Source organism: Nuphar pumila, chromosome 7, assembly GCF_984573655.1.
Source record: "Nuphar pumila chromosome 7, dmNupPumi1.hap1.1, whole genome shotgun sequence".
NCBI lineage: Eukaryota > Viridiplantae > Streptophyta > Magnoliopsida > Nymphaeales > Nymphaeaceae > Nuphar > Nuphar pumila.
Genome location: NC_143255.1, coordinates 39,775,768 through 39,792,222, shown reverse-complemented (window position 1 = coordinate 39,792,222; position 16,455 = coordinate 39,775,768). Strand labels below are relative to the sequence as shown.

Here is a 16,455-nt window from a genome sequence, read left to right as displayed (position 1 = left end):
CGCATTTTTTCACGTCTTATGAGCACCAACCATACTTCTATTTTCATCAATGACTACTACAGATTACAAAATCAAAAACCTCACGTGCTACAGATGATATACAAATGACCACAAATATGCAGTTTGATATGCTACAAATAACTCTCAAATAACATGCTAACATCATTTACTCTAAAGGGAACAACCCGATTAACCAATCCTTCAAAGGACATTGATCACAGGTATCATATATGCAAGCAAAAGTCCAGTTAAGATAACAAGACTAAACAGGAACTACTGCACCTTCAGTTGAATGACAATCAGCAAATCACCAATCAGGCTCCAAGACTACACAACTTACCAACTTATTACTTAAATGGCACCAAATTTGACAGAGACTGAAGGTTTTTCTTGAGCGATCCATGAAATGCTCATTTGCACATCCTTCCAACACTGATGAGTACCTCCAAAATTCTGAATCAGGCGATCAATCATATATCCTACAAGGCTAAATTGTGTTACATACAGGCAGATGACAAAAATTAATATAATCAACAATGAATGACATAGAACATCTTAATGGATGTGTAATAATTCACATAAGCTTCAAAATGATTAGACACACTTTTGCTATCAATGCACCATAATATCTATAATCAAAAGCATAAATAATTACTATAGATATCTACATGGAACTGTAGACTTTGATAGTGGAGTGCTAGTAGTTCCGTCTCAGTAAAAGTACAGGCCATCACTAAATGGAGGGAACCCACCAAGGTGATTGAACTGCGAGCTGCATCCACCTAGTCCATGTACATCACTCTTTCCAGGAGGTTGGCCACCTATCCTAGATCTTCCTATTTTCAATCAGTTCCAAGGCTCGATCAGTTTAGTATCAAGGTGATTCTGGTTCTGGTTCTATATATATGGGTCAGTGCAGCATTTCCACGATATCATCATGATCAATCAATGAGACTTGGCCAAGAAGTATTCGTGCCTTAACTTGGAACCAAGTGCATCTAAATCACCTTTTACCAAGATCAACATAGTTGTATGCAAACCTAGATCGATAGCATGATGTACAAAGAAGTCTCTAGGCCCTATTGTTAAGAATAGTGAATTACGATTTTCATTAATAGCATTCAAATCCTGCTTTGGTGGGTTTCCCCCAAGGTGACACCAAAGGTCTACCGCTTTTCATGCGCCCCTCACCTCCTCCATGAGGATGATCCATTAGATTTACTTTAACACCACAACCAATTGAGTGTCAGACTAACCACTAGCTTTGTCCAGCTTTTCTAAGCTCGTAAGGAAAATGAATGAAAGAACGATCAAGGCCCACATGGTCAAGGTTCTCAAAGAAGAAGAAATCCTTTCCTCCAAGGCGTTTGGAATCTGTAGCTGGGATGGGCGTTTATGGAGTTTATGCATTTGAAGAAGTGGCAGCTGCCAAATCCATGATTTAGTGTAAATACAAGGGAGAAAGGGCCTCACTTCCCATCCCAAATGCATAAACGCCCATCCCAACGCAAAGATTCCAAACAGGACCACCAAGGTAGTTGGACCAAGATTTTACCTCGGGACCACCAAGTGCATAAACTCCCATCCCAGCGCCAAGATTCCAAACATGCCCTAAAAGAATTTCAAGCAGAGAAATTCAAAGAAAGTCTGATGGCAGTGCTAATAACAACTTTTTAGTTGATTGTGATGGACTCCCGTGATCGCATGAATGAAGATGAAGGAAGACCAAGAGTTCAGGGGCATGATGGTTGCCATTCTTTTCTTAGACTTCGTTGTCAAGAATGAGGTAGACTGGTGAATTGATTTGAGCATGACTCATCACAGATTGTCTTTCTGGCCTCATTATTTTAACAATAGAGGTCCCCAATCTTCTCCGTTGTGCTAAAAAAAGAAACTGCTACTGATTTGCGGTTCCTTAGAATTTCACAGTTAGGACATTACGAGAAGATGCCCTCCATTCTTGTGTTTTGGATTTGAGACCAAAGGTTCCATAATTTGATGAGTATCCCAACTGTCATTTTTTAGTGACATTAGCATCCTTTCATAGTACATTTCCATGAAACATAAAGCTGTTAAAACACATGTAATAATACCATAATACTCGATAGGGGTATTATGGTCATTTCACAAAGTACCCCATATGAGTACTTATTTTGTTTCTCTTATTTTACTGTTTTTTATTTTTCTTTTTATTTTTTAATATGTATTTTTTGGATACCGAAAAGGGGCCCCACAATGGAGTCGTTGGGGCCCCCAACGGTCACATATGTGACCGTTGGGGGCTCCCAACGACTCTATTGGGAGCCCCTTTGGTCTCCTTTTCTTATAAATAGGGGGAACCCCCCATGTATGTTGTATTGCTCTTGAGAGCTCCTCTTCAATAATAGTGATATTATTTTTCATGTGTGTTGCCTTTTTATAAGGCCCTTTGTATATCCCTCAGTGGATTTCCTCTCTTGTGCTTGTTGCACTTGTCCGTGTGGGACATAGTGAATGCTTTAGCATTCTTGGCTTCTTCCGCTTATTTCATTACATGGTATCAGAGCCATACGATCTTCTAAAGGTAAAATCTTGTCTCTCTCTACTTCCTTTCTTTCTCACATCTTCATTGTGTAGCAATGGAAATCAAGATCGATCTATCATTCAAACTCAATGGAAAAAATTACATGATGTGGGCATCCGCAATGGAGAATAATCTCAAAGGCAAGAAGCTTTGGGGTTATGTAATGGGAACCGTTCCGGAACCCCAACTTAAGCTCACAAAGATGGAAGGAGATCAAGAGAAAACACTTGAAGGCGATGCTCGTCTCAAGGCCATTGAAGATTATAATCATCAAATGGAAGATTGGGAGAGCAACCATGCAAAAATCCTAGCATGGTTTATGAATAATGTCGAACTCAAGGTATGTGCAAATATTGCAAAATTCCGCCGGGCAAATGAAGCTTGGTTTTTTATGAAGGGTATGTTTACCCAAAAGGATCTTGCAAGAGCTTATTTCTTGCAAGAAAAAGTAAGAACCACAAAACAAAGTGACATGAGCATACAAGATTACTATAGTGCTCTAAATCCTTTGTGGGATGAATTGGCGCTTTTAGATCCTAAATGGGTATCTATGGAGGATGTGGTTCTAAGACAAAAACAAATGGAACAAGATAGATTGTTTCAATTTTTATTTGGGCTTCGTCCCGAATTTGAACAAGTGAGATCCTCACTTCTCCATAGATCCACGTTTCCTCCCTTGGAAGAGGCTATTGCCGAGATTACTCAAGAAGAGACTAGGCATAGCATGGGTAAAAGCATAGAGGAAGTTCTTGCCGTATCTAAACCCGGCAATCATGTCAAAACATACAAACCACCTCATTTTGGTAAGCAAGGGAGTGGTGGAAGAAAAATGATTATATGTCACCATTGTTATGAGCCGGGACATATTAAACCCGTTTGCCCAAAGCTAAGTGGGGCATTCAAGCCAAAGGTGGCTTCCGTTGAAGAATCCACCACCAAAGAAGATGACGGCAAGAACGGGGATCTCAAAGATACTCTTGGACAAATCTCCTTGGCTCTTCAACAAATTCTAAAGGTCACTTCTTCCACCTCCGGTGCCGCCATTGCCTCATCATCACCTCCCGGTACGTACTCTTGGATTTTAGATTCCGGAGCCTCTTTTCACATGACTCCTCATGAAAATGCATTAACCAATGTGCACGCCAATTCAAAATTATCTTGTGTCTCTACGGCCGATGGAACTTTTCTCAAAATAAATGGTATTGGAACTCTTGATTCTAAAAAAAATCAAAATTTTCTTGTTCCAAAAGTTAGAATAGTTCCTAAATTAAATCTTAACCTCTTTTCCGTTTCTCAAATAGTCGACCATGGATGTGAAATATCTTTCTCATCCCAAGGGTGCTTTGCGCAGGATCTCCGGTCCGGGAAGCGGATTGGGCAAGGCTATAGGAAGGGAGACCTTTATTTTATGGATAACTTAACACTTCCAAATACCTCATTTTGTACTTATGTCTAAGACAAAAATATTGAAACTTGGCATAAAAGACTTGGACATCCAAGTTACTCTAAAATGTATCTTTTTCCTTTTGGGAACAAGTTTTGTAAAGAAAAAAATATCAATTGCAAAGATTGCATTTTTGGAAAAATGAAGTCTACTCCTTTTCCTATTAGAACTTTTGTGACAACAAGACCTTTTGAATTGGTGCATTCCGATGTATGGGGGTCATCTCCGGTTTTATCCAAAGGTGGTTATTCGTATTATGTTACGTTTATTGATGATTATAAAAGATACGTATGGATTTATTTTCTTAATGCTAAATCGGAAGTTTTTAACTTCTTCAAAGAATTTCATGCAAAAGTTCAAAATCAATTTCAAAGTCAAATATCCATTCTTAGATCCGATTCGGGTGGAGAGTACTTATCAAATGATTTTCAATCATATCTAAAACAACATGGCATTTGTCATCAAAAATCTTGCCCAAGGACTCCTCAACAAAACGGTCTAGCGGAGAGAAAACATAGACATATTTTAGAAATCACTAGATCCTTACTCATTTCTAAAAATATTCCTAAAAATTTTTGGGCCGAAGCTGTGTTGACCTCCACCTATTTAATCAATAGGATGTCATCTTCAAAATTGAATAATATCTCTCCTTATGAAAAACTTTTCAATATGACACCCGACTACAATCGTCTTCGTATTTTCGGGTGTAAATGCTTTGTTCTTTTGCATAAAAGAGATAAATTGTCACCTAAAGCAATAGAATGCGTATTTTTAGGATATGGTGAAAATTAAAAGGGCTATAGATGCTTTGACTATAAGAACAATAAATTATTTGTTTCCAAAGATGTGACGTTTTTAGAAGATGAAAATGGATTTGAAATTTTGGAAAAACCAAATGAAATTGATTATATGTTTATCAATGATCTTTTAGAAGACTCAAATGACGATCTTTTGAGTCATCCGGAATCTTTAGAAAATACTCATGATAATGATGTATCACCAACTAATGGTGACAATCTCCAAGTATACACTCGGCGTGAGAAAGCACAACCTATTAGTGCTTTAGAAAAATTCTTGCGGCTTAATGAACCCCTAGAAGAAACCTCTCTTAGGCGTTCTTCTAGAGAATCCATTCCACCAAATAGGTTTGTCTCATATGAAACTCTCTCACCTAAATATAGAGCTTGTCTAATTGCCTTGCATTCTTACTATGAACCTTCCCACTATAATCAAGCAAAAAATATTCCTCATTGGGTTGAAGCAATGAAAGTTGAACTAGATGCTTTAAATAAGGCTAAAACTTGGGAAATAGTTCATCTTCCTGCAAATAAAAAAGCTATAGGATGTCAATGGGTCTACAAAGTCAAAACAAAAAGTGATGGTTCCCTAGAACGTTATAAAGCTAGATTAGTTGCTAAGGGATATTTACAAGAATATGACATCGATTATGAGGAGACTTTTGCCCCCGTGGCTCGCATGACAAGTGTTAGAACTCTAATAGCAGTAGCATCATCTAAGAAATGGCCTATATTTCAATTAGATGTTAAAAATGTCTTTCTTAATGGTCAGTTGAATGAAGAAGTATATATGGACCCTCCGCCGGGAATTAATGTTAACCAAGGTCAAACTCTTCGGTTATTAAAAGCTTTATATGGTCTTAAACAAGCCCCTAAGGCTTGGTATGATAGATTTAGTGCTATCATGTTAAAATTGGGATTTCGTTCATGTTATACTGACACTGCTCTCTTTGTTAAACGTGCAGGTAATAGTATCATCATCCTTCTGCTTTATGTTGATGATATGATCATCACTGCCAATGATGAAAGTGGTATTCTTAATGTTAAAAATATGTTAAAACATAATTTTGATATGTCTGATCTGGGTTTTCTCAGGTACTTTCTTGGTATAGAAGTAGCATACTCTCCTCGAGGGTATATACTGTCACAGATGAAGCTTGCTGCAGACATATGTTCCAAATCTGGGATTTCAGATGACAAAAAGGTGGAGACTCCCGAGGTTATCAATGCTAAACTACGACTGGAGGATGGAGTTCTGCTGGATGATCCTACGCCCTACAGGCAACTCATAGGCTCTCTCACCTATGTGACTATCACCAGGCCGGATATTGCTCATGTTGTGCACTCTGCAAGTCAATTTCAGCATGCTCCTACATCTGTGCATATGAGTGCTGTGCTCCGGATCATTCGATACATCAAAAATACTTTGACTAAAGGGCTATTCCTATCCTCAATCTCTTCCTTAGACTTACTGGCTTATACTGATGCTGACTGGGGAGGAAACCCAAATGATCGAATCTCAGCTACTGGCTTTTGTGTTTTTCTAGGAGATTCGCTAATTGCTTGGAGGTGCAAGAAACAGCAGAAAGTCTCGTTGTCTTCTACTGAAGCAGAATACAGGGCTATGGCAACCACTACAATGGAGTTTGTGTGGCTTCAAAGTCTTCTTCAAGATATGGGAGTCGAAATTACCGGTGCTTCGAAGCTTTGTTGCGACAACAAAAGTGCCATCTATATTGCCAGCAACCACACCTTTCATGAAAGGACTAAACATATTGAGATGGACTGTCATTATGTACGTGATGAATATCTTCGTGGGACAGTTACACTGCCATATGCCACTTCAGAATATCAACTTGCAGATTTCTTTACCAAAGCCCTGCCTGCTCCTCGCTTCTTGTTCCTTCTTGGCAAACTTTCGGTCATTCCCCCGTAAAGTTTGAGGGGGGGTGTTAAAACACATGTAATAACACCATAATACCCGATAGGGGTATTATGGTCATTTCACAAAGTACCCCATAGGGGTACTTATTTTGTTTCTCTTATTTTACTGTTTTTTATTTTTCTTTTTATTTTTTAATATGTATTTTTTGGATACCGAAAAGGGGCCCCACAATGGAGTCGTTGGGGCCCCCAACGGTCACATATGTGACCGTTGGGGGCTCCCAACGACTCTATTGGGAGCCCCTTTGGTCTCCTTTTCTTATAAATAGGGGGAACCCCCCATGTATGTTGCATTGCTCTTGAGAGCTCCTCTTCAATAATAGTGATATTATTTTTCATGTGTGTTGCCTTTTTATAAGGCCCTTTGTATATCCCTTAGTGGATTTCCTCTCTTGTGCTTGTTGCACTTGTCCGTGTGGGACATAGTGAATGCTTTAGCATTCTTGGCTTCTTCCACTTATTTCATTACAAAAGCTACACCACATATCTGCAGAACATGAGGAACTTTTACAAAGAAGATATGTCCTTTTTATATGACGAGGAACCCTCTTCGAGGACCGAGTAATTTAATGGGTCCGGCTCACTGCGAGGTAAACCCTGGGTGGGGTCACCAACATACAAGCCTTTATGCAGCCCACCAATTAAAGGCACCCACACACTCTATGAGAGTTGAATTTAGGACGAAGGGGTCAGCACCTGCTCCCCAGGCCCGCTGCCACTCGGGTGACCCGAGCGGGTGTCAAACATAGTTTGGCATCCCAATAACCAAGTAATTGAATAACCAATGATCTCAAAATAGACAAAACTGTCAACAAATACTTTAATCCATCCTCCCTCCAATGATAACTCACCATGCCTAAGTTGCACCGAAGACGATGGTTAGGGCACCATTGCTATATCTGTGCATAAGCTTTTTCTTTTTCTTTTATTCGGATAGGAATTGGGGGGATAATCTCCATGGCATTCAAAGTTAAAACCGCAAGACCCTCGGTTATAATAGTGAGATATAACCTTCCAGCTATCTAATTCGACCCCATATCTGTGCATAAGTTATTAAACATAATGCACCAATTCATGCCCAACTAAAAAATTCATTAATTTATTTTTATATGCTTATAAATATTAAGTTTTATTACTTTGGTACATAATATACATGGAAGCCAAGAGGAAAATGTGAAAAAGTAGTTAGCCCATATGAGAGAGAGAGAGAGAAAAAATGAGAAAGGACATTTATAAGTCCATTGCCTGGGGTAAAATTACTGATAGACTTAACCGTAAGAAGAAATAACATTGTAAGGGGATCAATGATTGCCTGTTTACCTTCCAAACTTCATCAACATAAATGATGTTCCCATGAACTTGGTTCAAATCAAAGAAAAAGCTGATCTCATCTACTAAAACATTTGTTGAAAATAGTATGTCACGGACTACAGGATTTGTATAAATCTGCCTGTGCAATGTGACCCACTAAATAAATTTAGAGAAGAGTATTTTGATTGCTTGATATGTCAGTATAATCATGCTCCTTCACTGTTCAACAAACAAAAGCTTAACCAAAAAGAGAATGAAGTGAAGATTAGATACCTAAAAGACTGATCACAAAAAGTTCACACGTTTTATTCATTTGTAAGAAAAGACCTAATAAAATATATAAAAAGATGAAGCAAGCCTGGGGAGAAGGTGCTGACCCCTTCGTCCCAGGTTGGACTCCAACTGGGTTGGTGGGTGCCTTTAACTGTTGGGCGCCGTAAGGGCTTGGGTGTGGGTGACCCTGCCCAGGGTTTACCTTGCAGGGTGGTGGGCCCATTAAGTGACCCAATTCTGGGTGAGGGTTCCTCTTCATAAAAAATATTGTATGGCATAACTGCATGTATCACAAAAAAGGATTTCTACAGGAAAGAGATGTGAAGCGTCTAAATAAACTACTGCAATTCTGACAAAAACCAGTGTAATAACTGATGAAAGTTGAGTGATTTAGAAACATACTATTTTCAATTTCAGGTAAACCTGATGGATAATGCTAAAAACTAGAAGGAACAAATTCATCTATTAGAGATTGTGGACACAGAAGATGGCCTAACAAATAAAAAAGGAATAATGACACTACTGAGAATTTCTTCAATAGCATAGCAATAATATTTCAAATTTGAAGTATCTATTCTTGACGACCTTGTTCTCTACATACGATTACATGGTGCATGCTAGATATGATCAACTGGAAGAGTTATTAGTAAATTACTAGAACCCACTTCAAGTGAAATACTCCATTCAAACAGTAAAGAAATTGGAATATATTCTCCAGAATTTAGGATAATCAATCATTATTGGTCAAAGTCAGGTTGCTTATTGCCATTGATAAATAACAAAGAGAAGCTCCTAACTGCAAGAAATTGTGTCCATGGATCTTGAATTGTATGTTTATCTAGTTCAAGTTAGATGGTATCACAGTTTTTCATATTGCAAGTTTGATGATGTTGCCTCCCTGGCATATGATCCGTTGACTGAATTCTTGAAAGCAAAATTTATACAAGTTTAAAATATGGATAGCTGTTAGGAAGAACGTTGCTAAAGATTAAAATCCATATCAGTGGAAAAGATCCTGACTAAATTAATTGCAATCATGAAATACTATTAAAATGCAATATTTTGCCAATAATGATGCTTAGCCTATAGGACAAAAGAAAAACTGTACGTGCCCAATGAGGAGACATGGAAAAATACCCCTAATATCAACGAATCCTTGAACTAATACTCCTCAAGATGAATGCACATTGAGCATGCCAAATTCATGCAGTGTTTCTTAATGACTGGAAATTTATGAGAATTGTTACATGCACAAAAGCTTCATTGATAACTATGATTTAGGGGCAGTGATCATGAGGAAATGTTGATTTCAGAAACAAAAATCACGTCACTAACAGCAGTGTAGCTGTGACTGACAATTCATCAGCGAAACCATCACTGAATCATGACATCCCTTACAGATGATTTGGTGACCCCAATTTTCTTTGAACATCGTTGCTGATAAAAACACCACTATGGAGGTGATATATCACTTTCTACTACAGGACAAAGGGTTTGTGCAATGAGAGAGAGAAAGGTAGTGTTTATAGAAAAAGATAATATGTTTACAAATTTTATTTATATTTATAACATAATAAAGAAATGAGAATACTCTATTTATATTGAGTAGTATTAATTAACAAGTACAATAATAAAGTAAACAAACAACTTTTTTAGAATAAGGTTTACAGTATATTTGCTTTAAATTCCATTAGTTTTGATACTTTTGCTGTTGATAGGTTCTACAAATTGCTTCTGCTGTTCTTACTTGAAATCTATTTAGAATTTTAGAGGCAAAATAGTTTTGACATGATTTTATTGTATAATTAAGATATTAACATGTCCTAATTTTAGGAGCATAATTGGATAAATTTTATTTTTTTGGCTTATAATTTTTAATGTGATATTCGCAATTTTGCTAATTAATCATGATTTGTGATTTTGTGGATTAGAAGTTTGCATACTGAGGTTGACCGAATTTTGTCCTGACTAATCATGATTTGCCACACACACACACACACACACACACAAGCGTGCTCCTCACCGACGATTGTCGATCAACGGAAAGAAGAAGAAGAAGAGAAGAGAGAAGAAGAAGACAGGAAGAGAAAGGCAAGAAGAAGAAGCCAACAGAGGAAGAAGAAAGAAGAGGAGAGGAGAGAAGAAGAAGACAGGAAGAAAAGACGAGAGAAGAGGAAGAGCGAGAGAGAAAGAAAAGGGGAGAGAGAGAGAGAGGGAGCCACGTGAGAGGTCTCGGTTGGCCCCGTTCCACTGGAATAAAGAAAGAGTGATAGATGAAGAAAGGGAAAGAGAAGGAGAAAGATGAAATGAGAGAGAGAGAGAGAGTTTTCCTCTCATGAACAAAAAACTAGAGAGAGAGAGAGGGTTTTCCTCTTGCGAACATAAACGAGAGGGAGAAAGGGAGAGATGGGAGAAGAAAGAGTTTTCCTCTCGTGAATAGAAACGAGAGAGAGGGGTTTTCCCTCTCGTAAACAGAAACGAGAGATAGAGAGAGGAGAGTGTCCTATTAGCCGGCGATGGTCGGCCTACGTGAGAGAGGCCGGCGATCGTCAGCCCACACAAGCAAGCGAGCCGCGTGGTGGCTTGCACGATGGATCTGATCAGTTGCAATCGGGACATTGGGAAGGTGATGGCATCAATCTGCTGCAATCGGGACGCCGAGAAGGTGATGCCGCCAGTGAAGGGACAATTGGCTCCGATACTAATGTTAGGACACCGAACTTGGGAGCGGTTCCCTAGTGGTTTTCTCGAAAAACATGAAGGGCTTGAGCCTTCGTTGATGTGCTTGTGATGACTGAGAAACCGTGAATGCCATGATCGAAGGAAAAACACGTTCCCGATGATCGAAGGTGATGGGTGCAATCAAAGGGAGATCCTCAATCTCGATTATTATACCCTAAAAAAGTGTGAAAAAAGAAGAAAGGAAAAACGAGATCTTAGAGAGGGGAGTTCCCAAAAAACTTCCAAGATAAGGGCAGATCGTGTCCATTGGGAATCTGATCTAGTACAAATAGATTCAAACCAAAGCAAATATCAAAGCAAATACAGATCGGTCCAAAATGGACATGATCTCAACAACCCAAACCAAAACAAGAAGTCCAAAACCCAACGAAATACCCGACCTAGATACACACAGGTCCAAACAAGTAGAAATGGATCTGATCGATCCAAACAGAAAAAGAATGGATCCAGGTCGGTCTGTAATAACGTCTCCCTCTTTGTTCCTCCTCTTCCACCTCCTCTCTTTAATCTTCTTCTTCCTTCTCCTCCTCCTGTCTTTCTTCTTCTTCCTTCTCCTCCTATTGTCTTTCTTTTTCTTTCTTCTCCTCCTCCCTTTGCCGCCTCCTCCTCTCTTTCTTCTTTCTTCTTTCTTCTTTCTTCTTTCTTCTTTCTTCTTCTCTCTTTCTTCTTCTTCCTTCTCTACCTTCCTCCTTCTCCTTCCCTCGTTGGCTCAAGGGCTGAACCCAGGCCTGCTGGGTTCAGTTTTAGATGTATACCCTCCCCACACCCAAGTTTTTCTGAAGTGCTGCATCGCCACATTTGCACCCGCATCCACACCCATACCTATGTGACATAGCTGGTGGTTAAATAGAAAGCTTCTAAAGTCAGGTTGGTAAGAAAAGGTTATATAGACATAGTCATAAACGAATCTATACCTGCACTGAGCTAAACAATTCCATCAATGAATGACTGTTAGAAACGTTGCAAAATGACATTGACTTGGGAAACTGTATTAGTTATTCTGGAAATTACCAAGGAAAATGATTTTTTCCTAAGGTAGATCAAGCAAGCAGGCAACCACCATCTCTAGGAGAAAGCCACTACCTGGTTAACAAAAATAGGAAACAAACATAAAAGGCCAAGAAAACATTTATGTTATTTGACCATGTCCAAATCCCACTGAATAGGTATTGCATATTTCCTGTTTAATGAGCATAATACCTTGCTATCCCTAGAAAGAGAAGGCGCTCAAAGATTTCAAACCAACAACTGCCTGAGATATATAGCTTACTGGGGCCTAAACTGCTAGACAAGGACTAGTAACTCAGGAAATGTTATATGAGTTGGATTTAATAAAGTAGATCCAAGGTACCCTCCTATGTTTGACAATTTTAAAACTTGCGTGCTGTGTCAAACAGATAATCCATTTTTACTGCTGAAAAATACCCCCTTATATACTAGTAATAATTGGATACTCCATGAAAATGGCTGTATTCCTGTAAACACAGCCAAATCTGTGACCTTGTATGCTTTTGATGGTAGTCACAATCATATTTTAACTAAAAGTCCCTAAGAACATAGCAACCCTTATAGACCTAGAGTTAGCATGATTTTCAATGCCCAACCCTCACAGACATTCAGTTCTAACAACACCAGCCCCAAATTTCACTGCTGTTTTAACACCAAGAACCAAAAGCATATTGTCACAAGTGCATTTGAAAAAGTATCAATTGCTTGAACACGAAAGTTATAATTTGGTAATTTTTCTGCTGCTAAAGTAAATGTGTTTTTCCTTATGGTTCCACATGCCAGAAATTTATCCCCAAGCCTGCAAGACTTTTCCAGATCTCTATGGCATAATTTATAATAAAGTGGAACACATGATATCAACAACAAGGATCACACTAGGTCACCAACGAAGTGACATTTGGCTGTTTGGCATGAGGTAATGGATAAAAACAAAAGGAAGAACAGACAAGGAATATTGTCCCCACTAATCCTTTATTTCCCCTGCTTTAGTTTCCTCCACAAGGAGGAGATATTAGCCAATTCTTTGTCGGGGTGACATATTCAGATTCTCTTGGAGATTTCTAGAAAGTTAGTACCCTATACAGATTCATCCTTTGTCTCTTACTAATCCCATGTGAGAATCCTTGGAGGAACCACTAAGTGCTCCCACACAAGAAAAAACTCCAATTCATTCTAACTCATTTCAGATTTCCTATTAACCATGTCCATCAATTCCTTTCAACAAAAATACAGACTTGAAAATTCAATAGAAGCATCACTTCCCCCACATTGTTGTGATGTAATCTTCATAACTCGATGAGCAATAGAACATGACATCATCATTAATCCAACTCAAGAGTTCAAATAAACTCATAAAGTTAAGATGCACAAATGCTTCATGATCTCTATTCCTGACTATCACATGATCGATCTATGTATTTTACCTGGCATTTTCAGAATCCAAGCAAGTTTTCTATTCACGTCCAAACACTTAAGATTTTACAAGACCAACGTGCAGCCACTACACAAAGTATAGCAGATAAAGAATATGGTATAGTGTGGAGAAGGGTCCCCATTGCAAGAATTCAGACAGATGGAGAAAGCAGATGACTTGATAAAAGAAAGAAAGGAAATGCACATTATCGGAAGCAATATAAAAGATAAATAGAGTTCATACTCGTTATGCTAACCATTAACATAAAGAACGGTTATCAACGTTATCATTAACAGACATGAACATTGCACAACTCGTTTCACCTTGTTTTATCTGTTTGAGACAATGAAAACATCAAAGAGTCCACAACAACTCTTCCAGGAAGTTCGTTTCTCGATTGGTGGTGGTAAAGTTCTCTGCGAAAACCAACAGGGACATTGAAGCAACAAACATCAGTCTCCCTTAAATTCAAATTCAAAAGCCCAAACAAAACCTATTAACAAAAGAATGGGGGAAAATAACCCCTCCATATAGCTGATGACAAACCTCTATTTGCGTGCTTTCTGATTTCTCATAATCCTTAGAGGGCTCACCAATGGGTTTTTCTGCAACAATTACCACCTGTTGCTCGACTTCCTCATGAACCTCCACCGAAGAAGACAATCCCACGGTCTCTGCGATTTTCTCCCTTGTTGATTCAACCAAGCTTACAACACCAGAATTGCCAATACTCACTGTGATTTCCTCTTTCGTTGATTCAATCGAACTCGCAACAGCCAAAATAATACTTTCTGTGATTTCCTCTTTGGTTGACTCGATCGAACTCGCAACAGCCGAAATAGTACCACTCTCTGCGCTTTCTCCCTTTCCGGATTCAACAATGTTTTCCAAGCCAGAACTCTCAATTGGAGCTTCAACCTCAAGCAGTACAGTACTAACTGCATCTACCACGACCTCCAGAGCGGCTGAAGGAATTATCGGCTTCCCTGCTCCCTTATCCTTCTCGCTATCGCTGTCCGAGCTCCCATCCTCACTAGAACTACTACTGCTACTACTGTCCTTTTTCTGATCATCCTTCGACGGCTCAGCACACTCAGCATCAATTTTCCCATCCTCCAACTGTCCATCCCCTACGAAGGCTGCACTCTTCTCCTCGAATTCCTGCGCAACAATAACAGCCTCTTCCACTCCCTCAGCCTTCTGATCCATCTTAGAAACTTCAATGCTTTCTGTCGTGTTACCGATCGAATCACGGGGAGGAAGATGTGGGTGATCCTCTATTGTCGAATTTGAGCTATCAGGATTCGTTTGCTTTGAATCCCACAACCTTGGAGAGGCATCATCATCATCACCATCATCATCATGATCAAGAACACCACCACCCTTTTCCAATTCCCCTTTTATCTCATCACCGCCAACTACCTCTATAAAGAAGCAGTGAAACGAATCATAAAAGGAAGAAAGGATAGATAAATAATTGATGTGGGCAAGTGACGAATGATGAGAAAAGGGAAGCAAGAGAAGATGGTTGTACCGGGAATGTTAGTTGGAGCACCCACATGCAAGGCTGTCTCCCTTTTCTTCTTTGCATTTTTCCTCTTCTTTGGACCCGACGGCATTATTGTCCTTGAGAGAGAGAGAGAGAGAAAGATTGGCGGTGCTGTCGAGTTGATTAGAAGGAATGAAGGAAGGGCCTAAGGGGTCCCCCGAGCGCCCTTTTCACCTTTTACTTCGTTGGTAACCGACTGATTGAAAGTAAAATAAAAGCAAAAAAAGCGATTGGGGAATTTGGGGGTGTTGATGGTATTGAACTAAACCGTGGAGTGGGCGTTGCAGAGATGGAGTGCGTAGTGAACGGGGGGACGATTGAGCTGCCGAGGTTCGTTGATTTTGGTGCGTGAATGTTTGAAATGGTCGAAGGATCCAAAGTTCAAAGTTGCTTAGAATGAAAGCACAGGCTTTACCAAAATGTACCGCATCTGCATTGAAGAGGCCAAGAAGAGCTTTTTGTTTGCTTCCTGCTGTGATGTTTACTACCCATTGACTGCTACGTTTATTTACATTTATTGCATATGGCATTGTGGCCTTGGGTTTGAAGCTTTCATAGATCCATAACATGTAACGTCTCTCTCCATTGCTAAGTTTATTTCAACGGAACATTTTATTTGTTATTTTTTTAAGGCTAGTAAAGTGGGTAGGGGTGTCAACAGGTCGGGTTTTGTTTGGACCCAGGTAGAACCAGACCCAGGTCTGATTTGAGATTATAGTACCGGTATGGATCTATGTCCAACCGAACCTACCATAAGAGAAACCATACCCAGATTCAATAAGGATTACATGAACCAAATCCGAACCATACCCGATAAAATAATATTTTTTTATCTTTTTTACATTGAAAATTTGTGGATCATAGTCGGAACTCAGGTCTGGCCAGAGTCTGACATAAAATTTCAGAACCCATACCTGACTCCATATATTAATCGGACCCTTCAGATCCAACCTGGATTCTAATCGGACCTTCTCATTTATTATCAAACCCTGACTCTATAGGGTTTGGTACTTGTCAAACCTGACCCATTGACACCCCTAAAAGTCGGTACCATTCAAGAAAGCAGACCAATTTTTTTGGTCTAGACAATTCACTACTTTTTTGAAAAAAAAAAATCACAATGATGTTCACAAATTTTAACCCCATAAAATTGTCTGTATAGTCCACATTACAAGATGTCAGTCACTACACTACTTTTAACTGTTTTTTGATAATGGAGAAAACAACTTCACTCACTCAGTGAGCTCATTGGTATAAAAATCCCAGGTCACCCTTGCTCACTGGAAAATACATCCAACTTGGCCCATAATGCAAGGGATGCACACCTGCGGATTTTGAACTCGTGACGACATCCAACTTAGTGACGTTGTTAAGTCACCCCTACCAAATAAGAGGAACCCTCGTGGGCAC

General features: G+C 39.2%; 1 protein-coding gene across 2 annotated transcripts; it reads right to left on the bottom strand.

Moving 5' to 3' along the window:
- LOC149832005 (uncharacterized) lies at positions 1–15,164 on the bottom strand. Of its 2 annotated transcripts, none has more exons than XM_090014258.1 (4): positions 15,031–15,164; positions 14,043–14,920; positions 13,820–13,912; positions 1–479 (listed from the first exon to the last, which is right to left on the bottom strand). In XM_090014258.1, the coding sequence occupies exons 1-3, from the start codon at positions 15,113–15,115 to the stop codon at positions 13,826–13,828; spliced, it is 1,050 nt and encodes a 349-aa protein (XP_089870384.1). In that variant the 5' UTR covers positions 15,116–15,164; the 3' UTR covers positions 1–479; positions 13,820–13,825. The 2 variants fall into 2 exon arrangements, with proteins under 2 accessions (XP_089870384.1, XP_089870385.1); XM_090014259.1 differs by lacking the exon at positions 1–479 and adding an exon at positions 11,777–11,896.
- Positions 15,165–16,455: the final 1,291 nt, after the last annotated feature.